A 25,590-nucleotide genomic window follows, 5' to 3' on the forward strand; every position below is an offset into this window, starting at 1 on the left:
AGGATAAATCTTAATGATACTTAAAAAACACCCATTCTTTAGTAAAAGTAGTTAACGGTAGTCTCTCAATATTTCTGTGAGGTTTTAATCTGAGTTTTAACTTTCATCAGTTACTTCATTTGGGGAGAGGTAAACTATTTTACTGGGGGGGGGGGTGGATCCAATTAAAAATTCATGAATTTCTAAGAACTTACTTGTCTTTACCTGAATTCTTCAGGGAGACTACACTTGCATTGTTACATCTAAAGTAACCCTGCAGTTTGAACACACCAGCATGTTCTTTCCCCACCTCATCTGAAAATGTTGAGAAAAAAGTTTTCTCACCACCATCTTTCCACGTGGGCAGACGACAGACATTTCGGCACATGGCCACAAAACTATAAAAATAGTGTTCCAAGTTCTCATCTGACTTCTTGTCCAAACGGGAAATGATGCGGAACTGGGTCCAATCGAAGGTTTTCTTTTCTTGATCATAAACCACTCCAAAGGAAGATACTGTTCTGTAGAAATCTGCTTGTTCTCTTCTAGTCCACCTTGAGATTTAATCAGAGGGAAAAAAAAATTGAACCACTTTTCCCCTCTCCTAAAAGGCCAAACTACTTATTGAGCACATACTATAAAAGCCTATGAAATCAAGAAAGCAGGTGGACTGGTTTGTCCATTTTTATTTAAGTTAAATTGGGGTTGAGAGGTTTATAAACAGATTACCAAAGAAGGAACCACTTTTAAATCTTCAGCTCTTCCTTCTGGTATTTAGCTCCCTATTTCAAAGTCATGTGTGTAGACTTTGCTATCTTAAGTCCTTAATTTTAGGAATTAATCTAATTAACTTCCACTTGTAGGAGATTAAATATTAAAAATATTACATAGGCTTAAATATCTTGTCTTCTCTTCTCCCCATGACCACATAGAATCAGAGAATTCTGTAGGGATCCTCCAAGACCATTAAGTTTGGCCTCTCAATTGACAACTAGGGTGGAGAAGGGAAGTGCTACCTCAGTGCAGCCCCACTCCCCACAGCTCTCCTGGTGTATAGGTAGATTGCCCATGTCAATCATCTCTGGGGTACAAGGATCCTCATCTAACAGAATGACGCTACTGGCTTAGGACTAGGGTAATGACATGCTACTACTTCTTCATGAGGAGGGCATGGTGCTTTCCACCATAGCTAGGAACAAGATGGGAAGTGTGGGGCCAGTAGAAGAGTGAGGAACAGGGATGAAGTGTTCTGATTCTTCTCTCTGCAGCTATGGCAGGTGGGAGAAATATTTTGCCTGAATTAACAAGTTTCATAAAGTCAGGAGTACAGAAAAATAATTGGATTTGCTGTGGTGCCCTTTACTTCACTGGATGCTTCATCAAGGGGACAGAGATGTAAAGACTCAAAGAACTGTAGTTTAGCCTATTCTGGCCTTGTCTACTGTAGTCTTTTTTTGGTGTGTGTGTGTGGTACTGGGGATTGAATGTAGGGGTCCTCTACTACAGTCCTTTTTAGCTTATTTTGAGACAGGGTCTGGATAAGTTTCCCAGGCTGGCTTTTCACTTGGGATCTTCCTGTCTCAGCCTCCCAAGTTGCTGGGATTACAAGGTATGTGCCACCATACCTGGTGTTACTGATACAGCTTTTTCTTTCTTTTTTTTTTTAAGCTTAATTTTCAGATGAATAAGTAATTACCAGCAATTTATTCTTTCCTGTTGGGCTTGCATTTTATGGTACTTATTGCTCTCTAAGGCTTGATAAAGACTTGTAGCTATATTAGACAGCTTCAATACACACTTTTCCCTTGGTTGCCAGAACTACTACAGGATTTGAAATGATTTGATTAAACTACATTCCTAGAGACTGCAGTCTAACTCAGGGGAAGAGTGAAAAGCTGGAAAGTCACAAAAATCTGGGAATTGTTAAAAAAAGGTGTCCCAGATCTCCTTAGACTCCTCAAAAACCATGATAACACCATTAATGTTAAGGTTTTTTAAAATGAATTTTGATGTCACAAGAGAACACAAAAACACTTGCCCTCCAGCTATTAGATTTACCTTCTGTCACCCTTACCCAGTGAACAGTTCTGTATGCCCTCTTGCCCTTACTTTTCTTTACCTCTTCTGGGCTTCCTTGTTGATGAGGTCCATTTCTGAGGTTCTCCGGAACATTTCCTCCTGAACCCAGTATCCTTGGTTACCTGGTCCCAGGATTTCAGGTCGGCAGAGCTCCTTGCGGTTGCAGCGCTGGTAAACAGTGACCAGACGCCGGAGACGAGCTGTGAGAGCAGATGGAACTGGCCAGGGCGATTTGTCTGGGTCGGAGCCATCCTGGGCTTCAAACATCAGTGAGGATATTAGTATTTATAAACAGAGCTAAAACAAGTGTGACTGTTTTGTTTAAATAAAAATAAAAATAAAGCTGACTCAGGAACTTAATCAAAGTAACTGCTATTTTAACAATTAGCCCAGGAGCTAGGCAGAGGGGGAAGGACTGCAATTTTACTTTAGAAACAGCCTTAGGTTGTGGCTGGTGTTATCTCTCAAATACACATGTCCCTTTCTGTGGGGGCAGAATTTGAGGACCTTGAACTACAGCATAGGAATGAGTCAACTCTGTCCCCTTCTCCATATAGAACTACTGGCTTCTGTGTAGTTGGTCCTTCCAACTGCCAAAGCCTCTGGTCAGTATAAATTCAGAAAACATTAAAAACAAAAAACAAACAAACAAAAAATTACAAAAACCAAACCTCTATCCTTAAAAAAAAAAAAAAAATCAATGAAATAATAATTTCTTTTTACCTCGGACTCCACTGTAATTTAAGACATCATTCATTTTAATTTTGTATTTCAATGCTATGTAAAGGAAGCCAGAGCCACATGTGACTCCAGTTAAGTTTAAAAAAGCTCAACTTATGTGATTTTTAAAGAGTCTTCTTAAAAATTAGTGTTTTTATTACATGTAAACTTCAGGATAACTATCAAACTGGGACCTTACTTTTCTTTGCCTTTAGAAGGACACAGTCTCACCTGCCCGGCTGTCATCCTTCTTTTCACCAAATATGCCATCACCTCCATCACTGGAACTTTCCTAGGGATAAATGAAGCCATTCCATCAGCAAAACTGAAGATCAGAAGAAACTGCCTCAGAGAGGCCCTATATAACAGGAATAAGCATGCACAAGAGACATCCTTCCTGTGAACATCTTAAAGACCAAGATGGTACCTGATCAACACAGCTTACTTATGCACAGTTTAAAAAAAGTCAGCAAGCAGTTTATTTGAAATACGTTTTTTCTTCCCCTTGGAATGATTCTTATCATAGAGATAAACTGGCACACTCTCCCTGGCAATTACATTTTAAAAGCATTATTTTAGCTGTGAATTTAAATATTTGCTTTATCTTCATCACTTAAAATTCAATAATGTCATTTCACAGAGGATATGCCTGCATTTTTTTTTTTGTTGTGAAAAAGTGTCACACTCATGTTCATTATGGTTAGCTCACTTCACAGCAACAGACACTATTTTCATAAAACATGACTGCTCCAGACATGAGACCTGATGGCACAAAGCCCTAGGAATTTAAAATTAAAATCACAATTTGAAACTCCAAGTGAATCTGGAGTAAGATCACAGGCACAGAGCTTGTCCAAGTTGGTGCATTTGTCAAGTGGGTGCTAATCGGTTCCTTCCTGGGCCCTGTCTTGGTTTTAGGCATGGAACTTGAAAAATTCCTTACATATGGTACATGTGGGAGCTTGGGGATGGGAAGAAAAACATACTATTTTTTTTAAAAACTGAACTCTATTTGTAACACTGAAAATGTTTTCTGACTACTACTTTTTGACTGAATGATGACACAGAATGACTTCAGGAGTCAAGACTCTGCTGTATAACAGCACAGGGTCAGAGAGAATGAGAGTAACAAACTGTAGTCTTTATTCATGTTGTGTGGTTCTCAAGTTAAGAATGGTTCTTACATTTTTAAGAGGGTACAAAAAGTGAAGAGTATGTGACAGAGATAATATGTGGCTCTCTAGCCCAAGAAATTTAGTACTTGGTCTTTTAGTGAAAGGGTCTGATGCTCCTGGAATGTGAGTAGGAATGAACAGATTATGTACAACTGTCAGTAGTTAAAATTCAAAACACTCTGTTGGGAACCCTGATATCATGGAAGGGCCCAAGAAAGAAAACTCTGAAAAGATAAAAAGGACAGGAGTCCATTTCGTATCCCCACTCCCTTTTTTTTCTTTCTTATGGTATTGAGAACTGAACCTAAGGCATTTTACTACTGAGCTATAACCCTAGCCCTTTTTTATTTTGAGACATGTTCTCAGCTAAATTACTGAGGTTGGCCTTGAACTTGCCATTCTCCTTGCTATCTCAGCCTCCTGATAATGGCAATAGCTACTGATACTAATAAAAACTTAAGCATTGTGCAAAAAACCTTAATACAACTTAGTTTCATTTAGTTATCTGAACTGTCTCATGAGGTAGGAACAATATTTTCCTCATTTTGCAGATGCAGAAAACAAGCTCTAGAAAAGTTCAGTAATTTGCCTAAAGGTAATATAGCTAACAAGTGGCAGAGCCGGGATTTAAACTTAGGCAGTCTGATATTAAGAGTCAACACTTCAATTCTCCAAATTATCTAAAAAAGGGCAATAAGAGAGGAAAATGTGTTCTGAAGAGTCAAAACACAGAACCAGGAAGCACGAGTAAACTCCCTTCCCTAGGCCAGAATTATCTCCGGCCATCTAGAGTCAATAAAGAGAAGAAACCTCAGGATGATCTACTGTACCATTTTGAAGGGGTACTTAAATGTGCTCTGCCATCCTGTTCCACTATTTAGGCAGTTAAACAACAACAACAACAAAACCCCAAACCAAAACCAAAACTAACTTGCTAAGCCTTATAAATCTTCCTGTCAGAACACTTTTGGATATGCTAAGTATTTGTGAAAATTCTTTCAATGCTGAAATTTACAAGTATAGATTACTTCCAACTGAGAAATGTTTTATAGCCTACAAAACAGGGGCAGTGGGCCTGAGAACAAGCATGCTCCTTATCACACCATAGTAGTGGCTGATGTGGGTATCATTTATACCCCAAACCCATGGGCGGAGGCTCCCAGCCTGTGTGAGGTAGTTATACAGGGCATGCAAGTTTCCCTTCCAGTCAATCCACAGTTTCTTTCAGTGCACAGTAGTAGACATGTATAGCCTTAGGCAAAACTCTCAAGTAGAGAAAGCTTCTGGTATTAGCAAGTGTCTTTTTCTGTATCCCATCCTCTCTCTTAAGAAATAACAGAATGAAGAAGACTAAGTTTATCAGTAGCTCAAGTGAAAAATGTCAATTTTAGTTAAAATGAATATGTGAAAAGCTAAAGCAGCAACAGTCCTGGATCACAGGAAGCCAACAGGCTCTTGGCATACAGAAGGCCCTTGTATCTCAACTGCATGTTTACATTTAGAACCTCAATTTCTGCTTACATGACTCACTCAGGAAGAAATGTTCATCTCAGAAGTATGAGCCAATTGTTTCAGAGTGAGGGGCCCCAGAAAGTGCCAACAACAAAGGACACTGATTGGTTATGACACGCAATTTCTCCATCCTGGGAAACACATGTGGTTTGGAATCCAGCAGCTCACTGCTCCCTGGCCTTGGGCAAGTTGTTTTGATCTCTCTCAAGCTCATTTTTTTCTTTTGCAAAATGGAGACAACAGTGTTACCTTCTAGGGTGATTATAGGGCACAAATGAGTACAAATATGACAAGAATTTAACCAAATGCTGGCACAAAGCAAATGCTCATCAAATGGTAGCTGGGGCTGAGGAAATACTGAGAAACAGTCCAGCTACTAGATCATCACTTAATAGTTCTTTTTTAACTTGAATATACGCTCTAAGGAAGGCTTCATAATATAGTAACACTCAGCAATCTGCAAAGGCCTACTGAGCACAGGTGAGTGGTCAGATCCTGTACTCAGTACTTCATATGCATTTTTTCATTTTTTATTATAATAATTCATTTTAGACAGGAGGAAGTTGTGGGAATGAGGAGGTTGATAATGTCATTCCAGATTGCAATATTCCAGAATTCAAACCCACAAGATCTGACTTCAGAGAGTGAATTCTTGGCCACGATACAGTACTGCTGTGGTGGATAGAAAAACCCTACAAAGACTTCACATGCATTGTCTATAACTAAAGTAACTTAATTCTTACTTCCCTACTGGGGCATGGGGCTCCATTTCCTTATCTGAAATCAGGAGGTCTAGTGCCCTTGCTTGTGACTGCCTCTGAGGCCTGCAAGTATCCCCTTTTCAGTCTTGGCCTGGCTGAGGCAGTGGCAGTGCGGACCAGGTGGGACCTGTAGGCACAGGGAATCTTCTATGCTTTCATAAAACCCCAGAGCCAATGCAACAGGTGGTATTTGCTTATTTGTGAAAATCCTTTCAATGCTGAAATTTACAAGTATAGATACTTCCAACTGAGAAACATTTATAGCCTACGAAACAGGGGCAGTGGGCCTGAGAACAAGCATGCTCCTTATCACACTATAGATACTTCCAATTGAGAAATGTTTATAGCCTACAAAACGGGGGCAGTGGGTCTGAGAATAAGCATGCTCCTTATCACACCATAGTACTGGTCAACTGTCTTCTTATAGTTGGCTAATAAGTGTCAGGAACTTTGCTTGGTTCTGGGACTATGACAGCAGAAAAAATAGAATCCTTACCTTCTGGAGCCCAGTGGTTATGAAACAAAGACGATAAATAGTGTTCCTACAGTATTTTAAGTGCTCTTAAACGTGGTGGGAAAACAAAAAAAGCCACCACCTTTGCCAGACCCAAACCAGGTAACAGAAAGACATCTATGAGGCACCCTGTAACGTAGATCCTGAAGGATGCATAGAGTTTTTGCCAGGAGAACATGAGTTCTCTGTGTATAGGCATCAAGATGTACAAAGGCAGAGTTAAAAAGATCCCACTAAGATTTTCATTTTCCAGGAAAATCAAGCATGCTACTTGTGTATAAACTTTGTACTGAAAGTAGATACATATAAAATGTCATAAATACAAAATCCAAGGATTTTATTATGGAGAAACAGCATGATTTAGAAAAAAAATGTGAACAGGGAAGACACTGTTCTTTTGTCTTCTGACTGTACAGTATTTTTTGCAGCTGACTATAAAATTATTTGAGTTCCCTACATTAGGGATAAGAATAAGGCCTAATTGAAAGAGAAGTATGCTTTGGTGAGTGTGAAAGTATTTCACATACAAAAATTACTATTTGAGTTCAGAGAACTTGCATCCTCTTAACTCACGAGAAAAGACTATTTGTTTGGTTCCTAAAATTTTCTTACAATGAAACATGACCATTTTGGACATAAAATTTCCTTGCAAGTTTTTTTTTTTCCCTGATATCTCATCGGGCATGATTTCATTTTTCTATCTACAGGCCTTCTATTCTGGACCGTACCTGAGACCCAGCACAGCCACCTGTGGTAGGAACTGCAGCATAGCAAGGACCAGTCATGCTTATTACAATATAATTATATTAATTGCAGTTGTGCCATTACTTATTGCTACATCTCTGAACAGAGATGCTACTCTCCTTATATACTTATAAGTCTGATAAAGATTTTCACTACAGTTCTGGGTTCCAGACCATCCCAAACCCAAATAAATACAAGACTAACTGGTTCACTGAATCTAGCCAAACCTGTAATCTTGCAGCTAGTAACTGCTTACTGATCAAAAGTGCTACTGGCATTAAAACAGAGAAAGGGCAAGAAAAGGAGTAGACCAGCTAACTCAGAAGTCCCTCCCAAGCCTAAAAACACTCCATTTTTCTAAATGCCACATTTTAAAAGAATAAATACAGTGCACTCCAGAAGAGACCACAAAATAGCAAGGGATCTGGAGAGGATATGAAGAAATACAGAGGAAACTGGGGATATTCCATCTGAAGAGATTTAGAGATTAACAACAGTAGCTGATCTCGAGAATGTAAAATCCTACGGAACCACATGGGAGGCAGACTCCTGGTTTGGTATAAGGCAGTGTCATTCACCAATGCAATGGGCTAGCTTAGAAGGTAGCATGTTCCTCTTTTATTCCTGCATGGACTTAGAATGATCCCAACAGTGATGCTGTATAGGAAATGGCACACAATGCTAAGACCCCGCCCATCCTAATGAATGGTACCTCTCTATGCCCAGGTCTGTTTAACTGACCCATTTGAGAGGCCCTTTACACATTACTTTGGGCTTCTTTAACCATGTACTGGGAAGAAAACAACTAACCAGGATCTGCAATGCATACTGGTATAGGGCAAGAGGGTGGAGTAGCAGACCTGGTTCAGACATAGGCCATTCCTCTACATGTGCTGTTTAGCACATACACTGGAAATCAAGTTAAACCTATTTATGATCTGTCCACCTTAAAATCCAGAAGCCACTTCCAACTCCAACTGCTTTTGCTCAGGTTTTAAGATTTGAGAAGTAAAAGAAATAATATGTGCACTGAGAGGTTGGATTTTAACTGTCAAGACCAGAACCCAACTTCCTTCAGGTCTAGAGTCTAAGGCTTCATGCTGATTCATTTCAATCCACTGTTTCTCAAGGAAACATGTCCTTGGAAAACAATTATTTTCCACTTTGGGAAAGTGGTATCATTGTTACTGTTCTTTTATTTATTTATTTTTTTTGTGGTGCTGGGGATTGAACCCAGGAACTCAAACATGACAGGCAATTGCTCTATTATGGAATCATATCCTTAGCCCCTCATTGTTACTATTATAGGAATCAAAACTGATAGAAGTCAAAGTAAATACTATATATTCTGCAAGCTAGAATCAAGAGAATAGAATAAAAAGAAGTGATAATTCTGGGGTAGTGATCAGAAAAGAGGGCCCTGGAAATGAAGCCACTTGGGGACAGTGCTATACTAATCTTTGGAATTCAGAATCCATGGAATTATAACAGATACATTTATTCTACTGCTCAAAGCCAGAGATTTGGTCAAATGATGCTGGGGCACAGATGATGTTTCAAACTGCTTATGCAAAGTTCCAGAAATTCATTTCAAAAATGCAACGAAGACTTCTCTGGGATATGCACATTTCCCTATTCCTAACTCTAACTACAACTAAAAGCCCTGGACATTATACATAAAATAAATAAAAGTGAGTGCTAGTGGGAAAGAAATGAATCTCTTGCAACAGAAACTCTACGTTAGCCTATGAAACAGATAGTTGATAATAGCTGTACATGCTGGGTGGGTTTGAAATATTTAAATTTAGAAACAAGTTAATGGGATGGTAAACAGCCTTTTTAAAAAAATCATATCTACCAAAACCCAGAAAAAGATATACTTCTCCATAATACTGTTAATTGTAAAACAATTCAAAGACTTTTTTTTCTTGATTTAAAATTTTTTTTGTTGTTGTTGTAGGTGGACACTATGACTTTATTTTTATTTATTTATTTTTATGTGGTGCCGAGGATTGAACCCAGTTTCTCACCTGTGCTAGGTGAGCACTCTACCACTGAGCCACAACCCAGCTTCTGTTTTCTTGGTTTTATAACATGCAGATTGCTTAATCACTGTTAATTTCTCAATGTGCTCTATAAAGAAACTCAATTTTTAACTAACAACAACAAATAAAAGAAAACTCTGAAAGGTGAAGAAAAGAAGGTAAGGCAAACCAGGAACCTCCGGACCCAGGGAACAACATGGATGAGTTCTCTGGGTTTTTTTTCCTTTTTTTCCTCATCTATCTCAGATTTGGAGGTAGACTAGCTATGTGGAAATGCCAGAGGCTCCAACAAAAGCCTGTTTCCTCTAGCAAAGGATCAGGAAAAGAGGAGGTTAGGGACATTTAAAAAAAAAAAAAAAAAAAGGACAAAAACTGCATTACTCCAGCCCAATAACAGAAAAAACTGGCTCACCCCACTTAGCCAGCAAAGGCCGAATGGGGAATCTAGATGTCTACCTTCTCTAGGTGCCAACAGGGCTCCCAATTCCCCTGTAGGGGTGGTGCTAGGAAAAGAAAGCTAAGTAGAGAGCCAGGACCTCTGCCCCTGATAGGTAATAATGAGCCCTGTGCCCTTCCATGGTACCAGCAAAGACTAATGTGGGGACTCAAATTTAATTCCTGTTTAACAGGTGTTAAAGGGAATGAACCTGGAATCTGAAGGCCTACCCTCACATCACAGAAACAAAGTGGCCCTCCAAACCTTGTTCCTGTGCCAGAGAGTTGTCAAAGAAGCCCATTAAAATATATGGTTCAGGGGCTGGGGTTGCAGCTCAGGTAGAGCGCCTGCCTAGCATGGCAAGGCCCTGGGTTCAGTCCTCAGCACCACATAAAAATAATAAATAAAATCAAGGTATTGTGTCCAACTACAGCTAAAAAATTAATATTAAAAAAAAAATTACAAGGTTCAAATAAGTTCTAGAGTTCACAAAATAATACCCCCAAATATCCAGGTTTCAATGAAGAAGATCACATCAATATCAGAAAGATCTCAAATTGGAGGAAAAAATGAGAGTCAATAGATTCCAACACAGAGATAATAGATTCTTTAATTATCCGAATGAAGAATTTAAAAACCATCAATAAATAATTCTGAACATACTTCTTGCTAAGCTAAGCAAGTGCAAAGAAACAAAAATCAAAACCAAAGGGAAATTTTAGATTTGAAAAATACAATAAATGGAAGAAAAAAGACTCATACGTACATTAAAAAAAAAAAAAGGCTCAACAGAAGAATGCAAGGGAATAAAAAAATAATCAGTAATTAAAAAAAAAATTTTTAAGTTGTAGATGGACACATAATATTTTTGTTTATTAATTTATTTTTTATGTGGTGCTGAGGCTTGAACCCAGTGCCTCACACTTGCAAGGCAAGTGCTCTACCATTGAGCCACATCTCCAGCCCTATAATCAGTAAATTTTTAGAATAATACAAAGTACTCAGTGTGCACAATAGAAAGATAAAGAGATCTAAACAAACAAAAAAAAACCCTCTATAGCTAATATTATACTTAACAATGTAAGACAAATGCCTTCTTTTCAATATCAGGAAGGAGGAAAAGATGTCTATTCCAACACTCTAACCCAACACACGATTACAAATTTTAGCCAGTGTAGCAAAGCAAGAAAAAGTAATATAAAGATCAGAAAGGAAGAAAAACTGTCCCTATTTTCAAATGACATGGTGTTGACAAGGAAAATCCCATGAAATCTAAGGAAAAAAGTTCCTAGAACTGATAAGCAAGTCCAGCAAAGTTGCAGGATGCAAAATAAACATACAATATCAATTGCGTTTCAGTATAGTGACATGTGGACACTATAGTTAAAAACACAATGGTATTTACACTTGTTCCTCAGAAAATGAAATACTTGGATGTAATCTAAAACATGTACTGGATTTGCATGTTGAAAACTACAAAATGTTAATGAAAGGAAAACAACGAACCTTGAGCTAATATTCTTCACTTATGTGAAAATTAACTTTAAACAGATCATAGACTAAAGTGCACAACTTTAAAACTTTTAGAAAAAAAAAAAAACGAAGAAAATCTTTAGATGTACAAGGAGGCAGGAGTTTTTGATCCACAAGAACCAAACTGATAAGCTGCCTTCATAAAATTGGTGAAAGACAACATGAATAGGCTAAAGTGGTAACCAAAGGAAAATATCTGTAAGTCATCTACCTGAAAAAAGACTAGTATCTGTAAGCTACAAAGAACTAAATAAAATATTAACTTAAAACCCACAAACAACAAAATTAGAATATGGGCAAAGGATATGAAGAAACACTTTACTGAAGAGGACATCAAGATAACAATTAAGCACATAAAACAATGGTCAACATCATTAGCCATAGGGTAATACAAATTAAACCCACAATAATACCAATCAGAATGGCTCAAGTTAAAAATAGTCACAACACCAAAAGCTGAGGACAGAGAATGTGGAGTAAGCAAATCATTATCCATTGTTAGTGGGAATATAAAATGGTATAGACTCTCAAAAAACAGGCAGTTTCTTAAAAAAAAAATAAAATAAAATGTTCCAATTTTACTCTTGGGGCATTTATCACTGAGAAATGAAATTGAAGGTCCACACAAAATCTATATGGAAATGTTTTTAGAGGTCTTATTCTTAATAGTCAAAGAGGAGAAATCACTAAAATGTCCTTAAATGGATGAGTGATAAAACAAACTATCCTTCATCCACACCATGGAATGCTACTCAAAAATAAAGAAATGACTGTATGGCTAACATCGTGGGTGAATCTTCAGGGAATTATGCTGAGTGAAAAAAGCCAATCTCCAAAGGTTACATCTGTATGATACCATTTACAGAACATTCTTAAAATGACAAAATTATAGAAATGGAGAAATAGTTTGATTGTTAGGGACTAAAAAGAGGTAAAAGTGACAAAGAAGTAGATGTGGTTTTAATATAGCAAGATGATAATCTTTGTGGTCATGAAATTTCCTGTACCCTATCCATGTTAATATGGACCCGGACCATATTCCTGGACCCTATCCATGTTAATATTCTGGATGTGATATCATACTATAATTTGTAAGATGTTACTATGTGGTGGGGGAGGGACTGAGGGGAGGACTAGATTAAGGAAATACAGGATCTTTTTACATTATATTTTACAACTACATCTAAAGCTACAGCTACCTGAAAATAAAAAAAAATTAAAAAAATATGTTAAATTAGAATAAAAATGCAATGCAATCTGAATGTTTGAGGTTTCCATGATAAAATCATGGGGGAAATACAGTGCAGCAGCAGCAATGCCACTGAGTCCCTAAGCAAGGGTTCTCTTTGGATATGAAAGAGCACATCTGACTCACCGTTTGTTTCTGGAGGCCATCTAATTTGTCCTCAGCATTGTCTTCTTTATCCGTGCTGCCTCTAAAATAAAAGCAATCACATACCATATAGGAATTATTTTGCCACTAGGATGCTTAAAAAAAAACTCCCTACTCCAATCACTGACTAACTAAAGGGAATATTAGTAGATCCCTTCCTTCACAGGCACTCAAAATCTTAGTTTACCTTATTAAAGAGACACTAGGAAAAAATGAAACTATCATTAAATGGTGTCATCCCTTCTACAGGGAAGGACTTCCATTCAGCTGAGACTATGGCATGAGGCTCTGGCCTCTCGATCTACTCAGGCAAGTTCAGAAGCTGGCTGTTCAATACTATCAGAATAAAGGTAATTACTTCCCATCAAGAGCTATCTGCATATGTAGCTCTGATAAAAGAAGAGGTTCTAGACAAAGCTGTGCTAAAAGACTGAGGCCTGATGCACCAGCCCCAGATCATAGTGGACTGAATCTGCCCACAGAATAACTTACATCTGGCAAAGGATACCTTTCTGGCGAGCTCTTCTCTACCACTGAGAAGGAAGAGCATTTTGCTCTCTGCCATCAGGTGCATATGGCTATATTCGCTGCCTAATGTCTTCTCTCTCGTGAACGTTAACTATTTTTGATGTCTGTTTTTCATCATTCTTTTCAAAATTGATTTCGAAATATTCCTGTCCCAAATATGCTTATCTTTGGTGCTCAGGTACTAAAGGCAGGACAATCTCCTACTTTCAATGCTTAACTATAGAAAGAATAGCCCACAAAAATGTAAGCTTTATGCCACATTCAGGTACCTGTCCCAGGTGGTGTTTTCCCTCAACTGGTGAAACTAACATAAAGATCACTAGTCATTTGGGCTTTGTTAACATCTCCCAGAATGTATCTTTATTATTTGTCAACAGAAAATGCCTCGGGAGCAAAGAATAGCATGACAGCTAATGTGGTTTCCCAGGGGTTAAAGAATAGGTAGAAAATTCATGTTAACTCTATTCTTTCTCAAAGATAGTTAGGGGCTCTGGACAATGTAATTCTCTCAAGGTCAGGCCTGACCATAGTCCTTGGCAATGCCAAGTAGTATGGGGGAGAAGTTGGGGCCAAAGGTCTACCAAACACACGCTAAGAGATAGGCTACATTTCCTAAAAATATGTATATTTTGGAGAACTGCTGATTTTAGCTATTATGTTACTTTTCCTAAGAACTTATGGCTGTTGATGTTATGCCTACAGTAGATGAAAGTCAGCCAAAGTACATTTTTGCACCAAACCCAAGGATAGGCTAAAATGCACAACCACCAAGCAGTGAGTCCTAAATCTACCTTACTCATGGGCCACACTGGAATTTTAAGGTCAGGAAACCTTTACTTGCTGTGCCTCTTAGTTTTTTGTCAGGTATGAGAAGTCTGAATTCTTCCTTGAGAATCCTCTGACCAGAAAAGAAGTGAACCTGGTTAACAAGTTGTACAGGATGGTGGGCAGCTTGAGGAACCCATGAAGGAGAGGAATTGGTAACTGGTTACACAGTATTTGGAAGTTAAAGAACAGGTCTGAGGCATAGTAGGATCGATCCAAAGTAGTGATTTAGGAAGAAAGTGGCATTGCAGCAAGGTTTAAGGGAGATGCTGGACACTGAGGAAAAGATAAGCATGCTGGATGTACACGGAAGGGGTTATAGGTTGGAGGTATGACATATCACACCACGGTCAACCTACATGCCTTCTCACCTTTCAGGAATGTCTGAGTTACCATCCGTAACACCCTGTTCTGCAGAAAGGGACTTCTCATCTGGCATCCCGACTTTCTCCAGGAAACAGAGTGCTGGGTCTGCTCTCATGGCATTGTATCTCTCATAACCTATTTAAGTAATGAGAAATGTCAGAAGTCATGTTGGAACACATCAAATCTGCCATGGGCCCTAGACAGTCACTTTGTTTTCCTTATTAAGTGAAAAAACAAAACAAAACAAACTCAGACAAAAAATACTGCTTTAGGATTAATTGGCTCCTTTGAGACTTCCTAATAGGGAAAGATTCTGGAGCCAAAGCAGACACCCCCGAGCAGGCCTCACAGATGCAGGATCCAGATACAATTCTCACCTGTCTGCTGCTTTCAAACAGCAGAAAGAATCAGACAAGTTGGCTTTGCAACCTCTTCTTCATATCCCTCAGCTCTGGATACCTTGTTATGTCCTAAATGGGCTTTCTGTTCTTACAGTCCAATTTTATTCCATGTGTTAGAAAGGTAAGCTGAACAAAATGGGGGACACAAGGGCTGAATTATAAAGAGGATTACTATGATTGCTTATTGGGTTAAAGTAAACCTATTACCTCAGTATTCAAAAACTCAGTATGGAACTCTAATTCACACTGGCCAAGGCTTTGGAATCACTTCTCACCAAATTCCCAAAGTCAACAGATGGAACACTTTGACCCAGAAGAAAGACCTCAAAAGGGATGTGAAATAATGAAAAAACATTTTTTTTCCAATTCTATAAAATACAAGCATGAGAATGTGTTTTTTTTTTTAATTGAATCTAATGTAATCTTATAATGAGATAGAATTTGGCCACGTAAAACACTCAAATCTAATGTCATACTAAACTATCTTGGAGGAAACACTTCAAGATCATCAAAATCCTTGTGATGATTCTCCTTACAAATAAAGTCAATCTCTAGTTCTATATTATGCATACTGCATGTAATGGAAGAGCTGAATATAAACAATAATCAGCCTGGTTGTTAAGAACAGATCTGATTTTACTTTGTTTGAGTATTCCATTTTTATCTTGGTTTTGTTTTCATATTACTGTTGATGCAGTTGTATCCTACATATCTGCAGGCAGCACCTGGTACTTTATCTCCAAGGAGCTGCAGGTACTTCATCTTTTAATCCAAACTGATTTTCCTGACATTTCCATGACAGGTACTGCCCAATGAGGCACATGGCATATGAAATTACAGTGCTCTTCTTTATTCACTTATTCCCTAGGGTAATTATTTGATTACTATAAATGTCTCTCCTGAGACTGTGAGCTCCATAGAAATAGAATCTCTATTTTGCTTATTATATATGTCTAGTATCCAGCACAGGGCCAAAACACTGCATATACTCAAAAAATACCTGACTGGATGAGTCAGTTTTGCTCAGATTTCTTCTGTTCCAAACATCATGGTGTGTGTTTGGCCTCAGCTCACATCAAAATAAAAATTTCCCCAATACTCTTCCTGCCTTAAGAAGTTTCTGTCACTGCCTCCACCTGCCTCTTTTCATGAAAAGAGGGGTGATTCATCTGATAGTAAGATAGTGAAGGCTATTCTCTGCTGTCCTTATCATCGAGGAAGGTTAGCTGTCAGTAAGTGTCCTGCCTTCATACACTTGTGCTTGACATGGCAAAAAGTAGGTTGGGATACTTCTTGTGCCCTCTGGGTAAGTTCCAACTTTGTAGACTTTCTCTTGTTACATGTGAGTCTGAAGTTTAGAGACAGAGTCTGCATTTCTCTATTTCTTAATTAACTATGAAGCTGGAGGTTCCCTAGAAAGCCTTAATGATAGTCCTGAAAGAGAGATTAGTAGGAACTATTAAGGCCAAACAAAGAAAAGCAACAAAATGACAGGCCTTTGAGGGGGTGGTGGCTGTTGCCTCTTTTTACTTAGTATATAAGCTCCTATCTCAGAATGTGAACAGAAATACTCAATTTTTATCTTGAGGAACTTTTCATAAATCCAGGCTGCCCAAGAGGGTGCAATAGTCACTTAATGCAATGGAGAGCTGTAAGGAGCATCATTCTGCCTAGGCTTGCCACAGGACCTTCTTGCCGCAGGGTAAAGTCTTGACAAAAAGACTTGGCCAGTTCTCCTGGGGTTGGCTTACAGATGGAACCACGGTTTTATCCTCATTTAAGCATGGCTGGAGCTGGCTGTCTGGGGATGGACCTAAAGTAAAGATCTCCCAAATCCCAGTCCATGAACAGCTGTGTATCTCTTATTAAAGAAAATGGATGCAACACTGTAGCACACAATTAACCAAGGCATGGAGGTGAGGCAGAGGAGGTTTCCTGACACATGATCTCTGAAAAGTGAACTATCTTTAACAGTTGGCTGAACTGAAGAGCAGGTTCTTAAAACGCTGCCAGAGTGAAGACAGAGTTACTAATTCTAGTTTCTTTAAGCTGTCCAGAAACCTCTCTCACTCTTCTTTAATCTTTTGGTTAATATTAAAAAAAAAATTTCCATGCCATCATCTATGCTTAGATTTTTAAATTAATAGGGCAAAAGATACTAAAGGCATGTAAATTTTGTTTGATGACCTTAGAATTTTGCATATATATGAAATGATAAAACCTCATTTATTTATTTCTTCACTCAAGAATCATTTGCTGTCTACTATGCACAAGGTACCAAGAGTATTCAGAGGGAATGAGAGCTGGGAGTGGTGGCACACACCAATAATCCCAGCAACTCAGGAGGCTGAGACAGGAGGATCACAAGTTCAAGAAGTTCAAGGCGCCTGAGCAAATAACCAAGGCCCTAAGCAATTCAGCAAGATCCTGTCCCAAAACGAAAAAGTGCTGGAGATGCTGTTTAATCACCAGTACCCCCGCCCCCCCCCCAAAAAAAAGGGAGGGGGGAAGGAAGATAAACACCAAATAAGTTGTTTGTAGCCACAGTAACCTTTCTGAAGTTTTTCAGTGCCATAATGTTCACAGTATTGTCACACAACACACATTCATCAAGATTTCAAAAGGGTAAGGCTCTACTTTCTTTTTTTTTTTTTTTTTGTGGGGAGAGTGGGGACTGAATCCAGGGGTGCTTTATCACTGAGACACATCTATAGTCCTTTCTACTTTTTATCTTGAGACAGGGTCTAAGTTCTGAGGCTCATCTTGAACTTGTGATCTTTATCTCAGATCACAATCTGAGATATTATCTCTTTATAGGCATGTGTGACACCATGCCCTGGTAGATTCTACTTTTTAAGAGAAATATATAAAAAAAAAAAAAAAAAAAAAAGAGAGAGAGAGAGAGAGAGATATGTAATAGGACTGTGGAATTTTGCAGGAATATGAAGCTTAGTAAAAGATCGCCTGAATCATCTTTCCTGGGGGAGGTGATGCAGAAGGAAACACATTCACTAAAATACACACCATGTTTGAACACGCCAATGAGAAGGGACTTATCAGCCTCAGCATCCCACCAATCCACTGGGATCTCCATGTAGTCAATGTCGGGCAGAGGCACATCCAGTTCCCTGTGGAAGAAAGGGCACAGGCTCAGCCTTCCTTTAACACACACACATAATACAAATGATACAAAAGCCACTGGCCTAACCCTGGTATTAAGTCACACTCATAACTGCATGCCGAGATGCTAGAATAGTAACAAAGAGGAAGATTCAGAAGGCGGTGGGTCAATGTTTCTTAACCAGACTCTTGGTATCAGAATCTCCAGTGGAACTATCCAAGTATTTGTGCTTCAATTCCAGGCTCCACTTTAGAGAACCCATTGTCAGTTGGCCCTGCGATCTGTATGTATAAGAAAATTCTGATGTGCCTCTTTCGTTGAGAGCCACAGCAAAACCCAGAGATATATTGGACATCTGAAGGCAGAAATTCCTCCAAACGATTGAATTTATACTTGACTGAATATTTAAAATGGTCTGTTAACTGTTGGGTCAAAACAGATCATAGATTGAACTGCTCCTGGCAAAAGGAATGAATTTCAGTTGCCCCAGGGTGCAGACATGCAGAGAGTCAGCAGGCTTGTTCCATCATTCCCTCTGTGAGCTTCTGTCCATGTTCTTAGCATGCACATGTTTTCATTCACCTCTTAGCTCACTGTCTTCATTCATTTGAGAAGCCCTTGCTCTTTGAAGGTTTTGGGATTTGTGAGGGGAAACATCTACCTGAATGGCTCCTCCCTGCCTGGGATGGTTTCTCTGCAGCATTTGAAAACTGTTTTTCCATCAGGCTGTTACTGTGTCACAAGCCCAAATGTCCCTGCCAGGTCCAGTTCCCCCTGAGGTTAAATGTACTCTGGCTTCCAGTTTTCCAGAAACCCACTGCTCTGTCTGCATAGTGCATGGGCTGAACTTTCTGAAATGACTGCTATTCATGCGTTAGGGCAATTGTTTCATGCCTAGGCATTAAACCCGGACAGGGTAGGGTAAGGGATAGAATGAGAAAGCAGAGGAAAGGAAAGCAAAGAATGGGCAATAGACTCACCCTGTCCATCTTCTACTAAGCCAACACCCATTACTTCTTACATGTCTAAGAAAGCATATGACAGGTGATGAATATATTCAGATTACTTCTGCCAGGTAACATTAGGTTGGATTTTGCTGCATTTATATGACTTAATTTGAACTTCTTTACTAAAACACACAACCCCCTTATCCCTGCTGGAAATTACTTCAATGACCCCAGAAGGCATATCAAGTATTAACAGTCACTGTGAGGACTGGTTCTGATTATAAGTTGCCTGCTGGGTAAAGCTGTCTATGCTCCTCTCTCCTTTAGTGCTCTGACTTAAAGTCAATGGCATTGCACAACGGAAAGAAAGAGAAAGAAATCAGGGCCCCAGGTTATCTTAAAGTCCAAATAATAGCACTTCTGGTGTTTTTTCCGGGAAGGACCAGTGTGTATAGGTATAGGGAAAATTGCTGCTCTGGGGAAGGTGAAGGAGGCTATCTGGAGATCCCACCTATAAATTACAATTTTCTGAGAGTTTTATCAAGTGACAACTGAGAGTTTGCTGGCTTTATTCCCTGAAATCTTGGGAAACTTCCACAGGATTCTATAGCTTTTGGAAAATATTAATTTATAAAACTAAGATGCAAAAATCAAACAGGCCACAAAATGTTATTAATATGATTAGTAAATAAAGGAGAAATACTCAAATGCCTAAAAGTACTAGGGTCAAATGGGATTCTAGGTAAAAGTTCTAGTTTATACCTGGCAGATCAAGCCTATTTAAGTAACACCCATGACAAAAATTACTTAAGGTAGAGAAATTATCCACCCCCTGGCCCCCGGTACTGGGGATTGAACCCAGGGATGCTCTACAACTGAGTGATATCTCCAGTCCCTTTTATTTATTTTGAGATAGGGTCTCACTAAGTTGCCAAGGTTGGCCTTGTACTTGTGATCTTCCTGTCTTAGTCTCCTTAGTTCTGGGATTATAGGTATGAGCTACTATGCCTGGCAAGAAATGACTGTTTTAAAGGCAATTTTATAATACTATTTGGGAGGATAAACAGGGACTAAAATCCTACCAAAAGCTGCGTTTCTAAAAGCCTACTTTCTCCCTTTCTGTATCTATAGATAACCTGACCAAGTTGTGCTTCTTTACCTACCTGCTTACCACCTGGGCAACTGATCTTAGGTAGGATGGGGACACGGGCCTCCTGAAGTACAGGCCAGTCCATGAATAGGCACTTTACCTTGATTCTTTAACACTGAGAGCTAAGGTTGATTTGTTTTACCTGGCAGAAGTTCCCTCGAATGCTTTATCAGCTGCTTCTCCCAGTATTTCAGCTTTTAGGTAGTATAGCATCCGTACTCTCAAAAGGACCCTAGGAAAGGCAAGAACAGCAATGCAAACACATTAGAACCACGACTGTCTGTGAACCATAGCCTACATTCTAAGTTAACAGTGAAATATGGGCATTCCCATGCAGTTAGTGGATATAAACTAATATATCAGTAAGATATATATCAGTAAGATACTATGTGCCAATGGCAGATGTTACTAAGAGCACCCTCATCTTACCCAAGAAAGCAACTATGCCCTCAGTCATCTGTTGGAATGTCCTGTGAACCACAGGGGAAACCAGAAACAGAAGCACTCCCCCTGATCTTTCAGAGTACTCACCGCTCCCACATGGCCACAATGACCCAGGGGGCAGAGCTGATTTCCCAGAGGTCAGTTATCAGTTTTCCACTTACTGAAGAGTGAGTAATGTGCACAACAGTTTTACTTGCACATAGTGAAATGAATAAAGGGCAGGTGTCTCTTTTTCATACCAACATATCTTCTCTCCTCAGGTACTCAATTCACCTTGATTCTGCAGAGGCAGCACTCAGGCTCCACAGTGATGCACCAGACAAAGCAATTAAACAAGTATTTGCTGGGCAATTACTCTGTGGCTGCATCATGCTTGGGTGCTCTGAGGTATATACCAAAGTAAACAATTCAACATTGTTCTTGGAGAGCCTACAGCAATCTAGTTGTGAAATGAGACCAACCATAAAGAGTTAGAGACACAGAAGATGACAGTGGGGACCCAGGCTAAACGTGCATGTATGACCTAGGTTGAGAGTAAAAGTGGATACAGGTGAGGCCACTATTGAAGAGATGCTTGTGTTCAAGGCTAAGCAGCAAAGATGTCTGGAGGAGTACTTAGGACAATTTCCTCACTACCAGTCAAGAGTGAAAGTTGTAAGCTAGGGTTGTAGCTCAGTGGTAGAGCACTTGCCTAGCATGTGTGAGGCACTGGGTTTGATTCTCAGCACCGCATAAAAATAAATGAATAAAATAAAGGTCCAATTAACAACTAAAAATACATATATATAAATAATTAAAAAAAAAAAAAAAAGAGTGAAGATTGGCCGCTGGAAATAAAAGCCCGAGTATATCTGTAGTACTTACACAGGAACTGACTGCCAGATAAAGGTGTTTAAAAAAAGGGATCACAAGCAGTTATGTAAAATACATATCATTTTAAGAAAGACAAAACAAGGCTGCACATCTGTATACAACTGGTATGTGCACAAAGTATATGTGGAAGAACCAGGTTAAGAAGGGTTGCCTCTGGAGAGGGCAACAGGGAAACTGGAGGTGGGAAGAAAACTTATTTTTGACAGAATTTAAAAAAATCTATTAAAAAAAAAGTTAATAATGAGGGGTTGAGTCCTCTAAAAAAGGCATAATTTCTGTTAGTTCTTGGAGGAAAGTACCACTGTGAACTTGAGTTGTGGGTGGAGACACACATACTTAGAACCTTTAAAAGGAAAAAAAATCCTTACATCTCTGTTATATAATTCTTTTTTTTTAATATTTATTTTTTTTTTTTTAGTTTTCAGCGCACACAACATCTTTGTTTGTATATGGTGTTGAGGATCGAACCTGGGCCACACGCATGTCAGGGGAGCACACTACCGCTTGAGCCAAATCCCCAGCCCCTCTGTTATATTATTCTTAACTCAGCTGCCAGTCAACTAAATAATTTTGAGACTTTTCCCCCTCCTAAAGCCCAGAGAATAAGAACTCTCTAAGAATTTAGAACCACAACTGATTTTTAGACTTCACCAGTGGGAGCTAGTTCTTAGTAGGACCTGGAACAGAATGTCAGTTTTGTGGTTTAGTGCCCTGATAACCCAAGACTAAATTACACAAGAACAGAATTTCATTTTGTATCACTGTTTGTTGCTGTCTGCACCCCAGCCCAGCTGTAAGCCTAAGGATACAAAGAATACTATCCCAAACACATGCCTATTAAGGAACTGGAGACCATGACAGCAACATCAAATTAGAAGAGGAAGCAATGCAGCATAGGGTGCTGAGAGTATTGACCAGTGAGGCCAGTGTTCTGTCCTTGCTAATCTGATCTCAGAGATAGAGTATGTCCTCATTGGTTTTGAGTCAGATTAGAAAAATCCTCCAGGATTCATAGTGCCTTGTTTGAGAGAAGAGATTTGGTTAAAGAAGTTAGGGAGCTGAAACATGAAATGAATTCTGACTCAGCTTAGACCACAGATCCCCTATTATGTCTTTCCAGACCTTGCATAAATAAAGTAGATAGTACAGGAATATGAAGAGGTATTCCCATGGAGGTCCCAGGAGCCTGGACCATCTGGGTGAGGCTTCCTTAAGGGATGAGAAGGGCACACTCACTTATTGCAGTGCTGTTTGAGGTGTTTCTTATAGCCATCATCATGCAAGACCACCTCAGGGTTGCAGGTAGCCAACCAGTCTGCATTCTTTAGTTCTGGGAGCAATAACTGGTTCTTTGTCTTCTTCCCTTTCCTCCCTCTGGGGACTGGGGCAGACAACCCTGAAACAGATAAGACAGTGTAGAGCATGTGGATGAGCCAAGGGGGCTTCAACATAGGTATTAAGTCAGAGATGGGCAGGGGCTGCAAAGAGACAGCCAGGTCAGGCATGGTGGGCCCTGGATGACAGGCCCAAATTCTTAGTCCACAGTGTGAGGTGATGCACCTGGTTAGTAGGTCAGTAAGATTTACTGAGTACCCTGTGAGAACCAAGAAAGTAGACGTAGCCTGTGCCCTGTGGGTCCTTGCAATTTAGCAGGGGAAAGGAATATTTGACTTGAAACCTCAAGGAGAACTTTGGTTAAGTACAAGAAAGGAGTACAGCATAGGAAAGGCAAGACGAGACAGAACAGAGACAGAAGGGCAAAATTCAAAAGGGTGAGCCACAGAATACAATATGAGTCCCCAGCTCAGGGGAGGAACCCTAGGAGACTAAGGTTAGTGGGCAGGACTGCATGTGGGAAACTGTGAGAGGTCCCAGTTGTCCTTTATTAAATAGAATAACAGGCTACATTAGATGATCCCAAGGGAGAACTGAGAGCATCACCAGCCTTTCCCACAGGTAACATTCCAAAATGTATCCAAGAAGTCCCCCAAAACATAGCAACAGGGAACACCCAGGTGATTAAAGTGCATAGGAGCTTGTGCTTCTCAGGCACAGCCCTTCCACCTCTCACCTGAATGGTTCTGGAGGGTCTGGGCCTGTCCATCTTTGGTAGGTGTGATCAGTTCCCAAATGAAACTTTTGATCTTCTCATCCCCCTTATAATGCTTGACACAGTACACCAGCAGGGCCCGGCAAATCATCTCCATATCCTTCTCGTTCAGGTGCCACTTGAATCGCCCGTGAGTCAGAATGTCTTTCCACCTGCCCCAGCTGATGGTGAAAATATAGAAGGGTGTTGGAGGGGGAAGGGCCACACATGCATCTTCATGCAGCAGAACAAACAAAAGCCATGAGTGGTTCTTCTCTTCTTTAGGGTCTATTAATCACTTGGAGGGCTTTGTCCTGCAAGGCCTTTGAGGACTGCATGACCGAAGCACACTAAATGTCACTAAGGTGACATGGGCATTGAACAAGGAGAGCTTCATATGTCCACTAGATCACAATATCAGGAGCAGAGAATAAGTTTGAAATTGAAACTGAGTCCAGCTGCAGTATTCAAAAGCAGTAGTGAGCTGTCTGCAGCACACACCTGTAATCCCAATGGCTCGGGAGGGTGAGGTAGGAGAACTGAGTTCAAAGCCAGCCTCTGTAAAAGTGAGGCGCTAAATAACTCAGTGAGACCCTGTCTCTAAATAAAATACAAAATAGGGCTGGGGATATGGCTCAGTAGTCCGTGCCCCTGGTACTTTCCACAAAAACAGCAATGGTGAGGTCACAGAAACTGAACCTTCTACTTCTACCAAAATCAGAACCCTAAACCAATCATGTCTTGAATGTAACAAGTTACATATCCTTGGGGGAAAAAAAGCAGGAAATCAGAAGACACAAAATTAGTATCAGAGATTTGTTGTGACAAGCTTGAGAAAACCATAGCACTTCTACATTGTGGCTGCAGAGCACACAGTGACTCCCTGTGCTTTCTGCTACCCACAGGACAGGAACTCTTCCTTTCCCTCTCTTCCCCACCACCTGCAGAGTGGCTTCTTGACTGTGACAATGGAAAACACTTGAGGGGGACTCTGAGCAGAAAGCTCAACTCTTCTTGCTCCAGTAGACCCCAATCAGCCTCGTAACAAGAGGGGACTGGAGAGAAATGCTGGACAAATCCCAGGGACTGAAACATAGAAGGGAAAAAAGCATCAGCAGTACCACCAGCAAGTAGAGCCAATACCCACCCGAAGATAAGCAGGTTCTTCTCTACTCGGAAGCATTCAGCTCGGAGGTAGCGCCTGGCTTTGTCATTGAGGCGCCTGGATCGAGTGGGCCTTTCATCTGAGTCGCTGTCTAACTCTGAAAACTCCATGAGCTCATCTTCTTCAAATGAGTTGTAGTGTTTTGTCTGCTTTCTCACACGAGGTCGGTCAATCACTAAGCTTTCCTGAAAATGGAGAGGACTGTTGGGGAGATGGGCTCTCTTCTCTGCTCCCACCACAATGCTCAAACATACCCTGCTATCCTGCTGCCTCAGGGCACACATGAGAACGATCCCCCAATCCTGACTCATCTTCTAGCAAGAAAGGCTCTTCACAGTACACCTGCCATTCCTGTGACCACAGGCCAAGCAGAGGCGATTCTCTGGGACTTGTTCAAGTTGGCTTGTTCCCTGGGGCCCCCAGTGCTGTCAGCTACCATCTGCTGTTTCTGCCATCATTTTAACAGGGGTATGGGCAAGTGTGGCCTCCCAATGCCATAGTGGCAGTCTGCTCTTGCCAACGAAGACTGGAGTGGTGAGGCCCAGCTGTTCTGCCCAGCATGCAAAGTATAGCCTGTGCTCTAGAGACAGTTCAGAGAATTCCATCTGCTCAGCAACTTTCTGAAGACAAACACATCCTGTTGCTTCATTATCTGCCTTCTATTGACCTTTGTCCTTTGCCAAAAGACAAAATCCTTAGCTCAGGAATCTCACTCATTCTGGTGGCTCCCTTAGCCATTTAATTTCATCTTTTTTGTTCCTTATGGACCTCTTTCCAAGCCTGTAGCCCA

General features: G+C 40.1%; 1 protein-coding gene across 3 annotated transcripts in view; it reads right to left on the reverse strand.

The window, feature by feature from the left end:
- The window catches only part of Chd6 (chromodomain helicase DNA binding protein 6), a 216,954-nt gene that overhangs the window by 20,592 nt on the left and 170,772 nt on the right, over nt 1-25,590 (reverse strand). For all 3 annotated transcript variants that reach the window (XM_076851865.1, XM_076851864.1, XM_076851866.1), the window contains exons 21-30: nt 24,783-24,985; nt 23,618-23,817; nt 22,783-22,942; nt 20,372-20,461; nt 18,036-18,139; nt 14,616-14,745; nt 12,874-12,934; nt 3,010-3,070; nt 2,099-2,315; nt 325-533 (exon numbers count right to left, since the gene is read on the reverse strand). In XM_076851865.1, the coding sequence (XP_076707980.1) occupies nt 325-533; nt 2,099-2,315; nt 3,010-3,070; nt 12,874-12,934; nt 14,616-14,745; nt 18,036-18,139; nt 20,372-20,461; nt 22,783-22,942; nt 23,618-23,817; nt 24,783-24,985 (1,435 nt within the window). The remainder of the gene's footprint in view (nt 1-324; nt 534-2,098; nt 2,316-3,009; nt 3,071-12,873; nt 12,935-14,615; nt 14,746-18,035; nt 18,140-20,371; nt 20,462-22,782; nt 22,943-23,617; nt 23,818-24,782; nt 24,986-25,590) is intronic.

The sequence above is a fragment of the Callospermophilus lateralis genome, chromosome 3 (assembly GCF_048772815.1).
Source record: "Callospermophilus lateralis isolate mCalLat2 chromosome 3, mCalLat2.hap1, whole genome shotgun sequence".
In the NCBI taxonomy this organism is placed as follows: Eukaryota; Metazoa; Chordata; class Mammalia; order Rodentia; family Sciuridae; genus Callospermophilus; species Callospermophilus lateralis.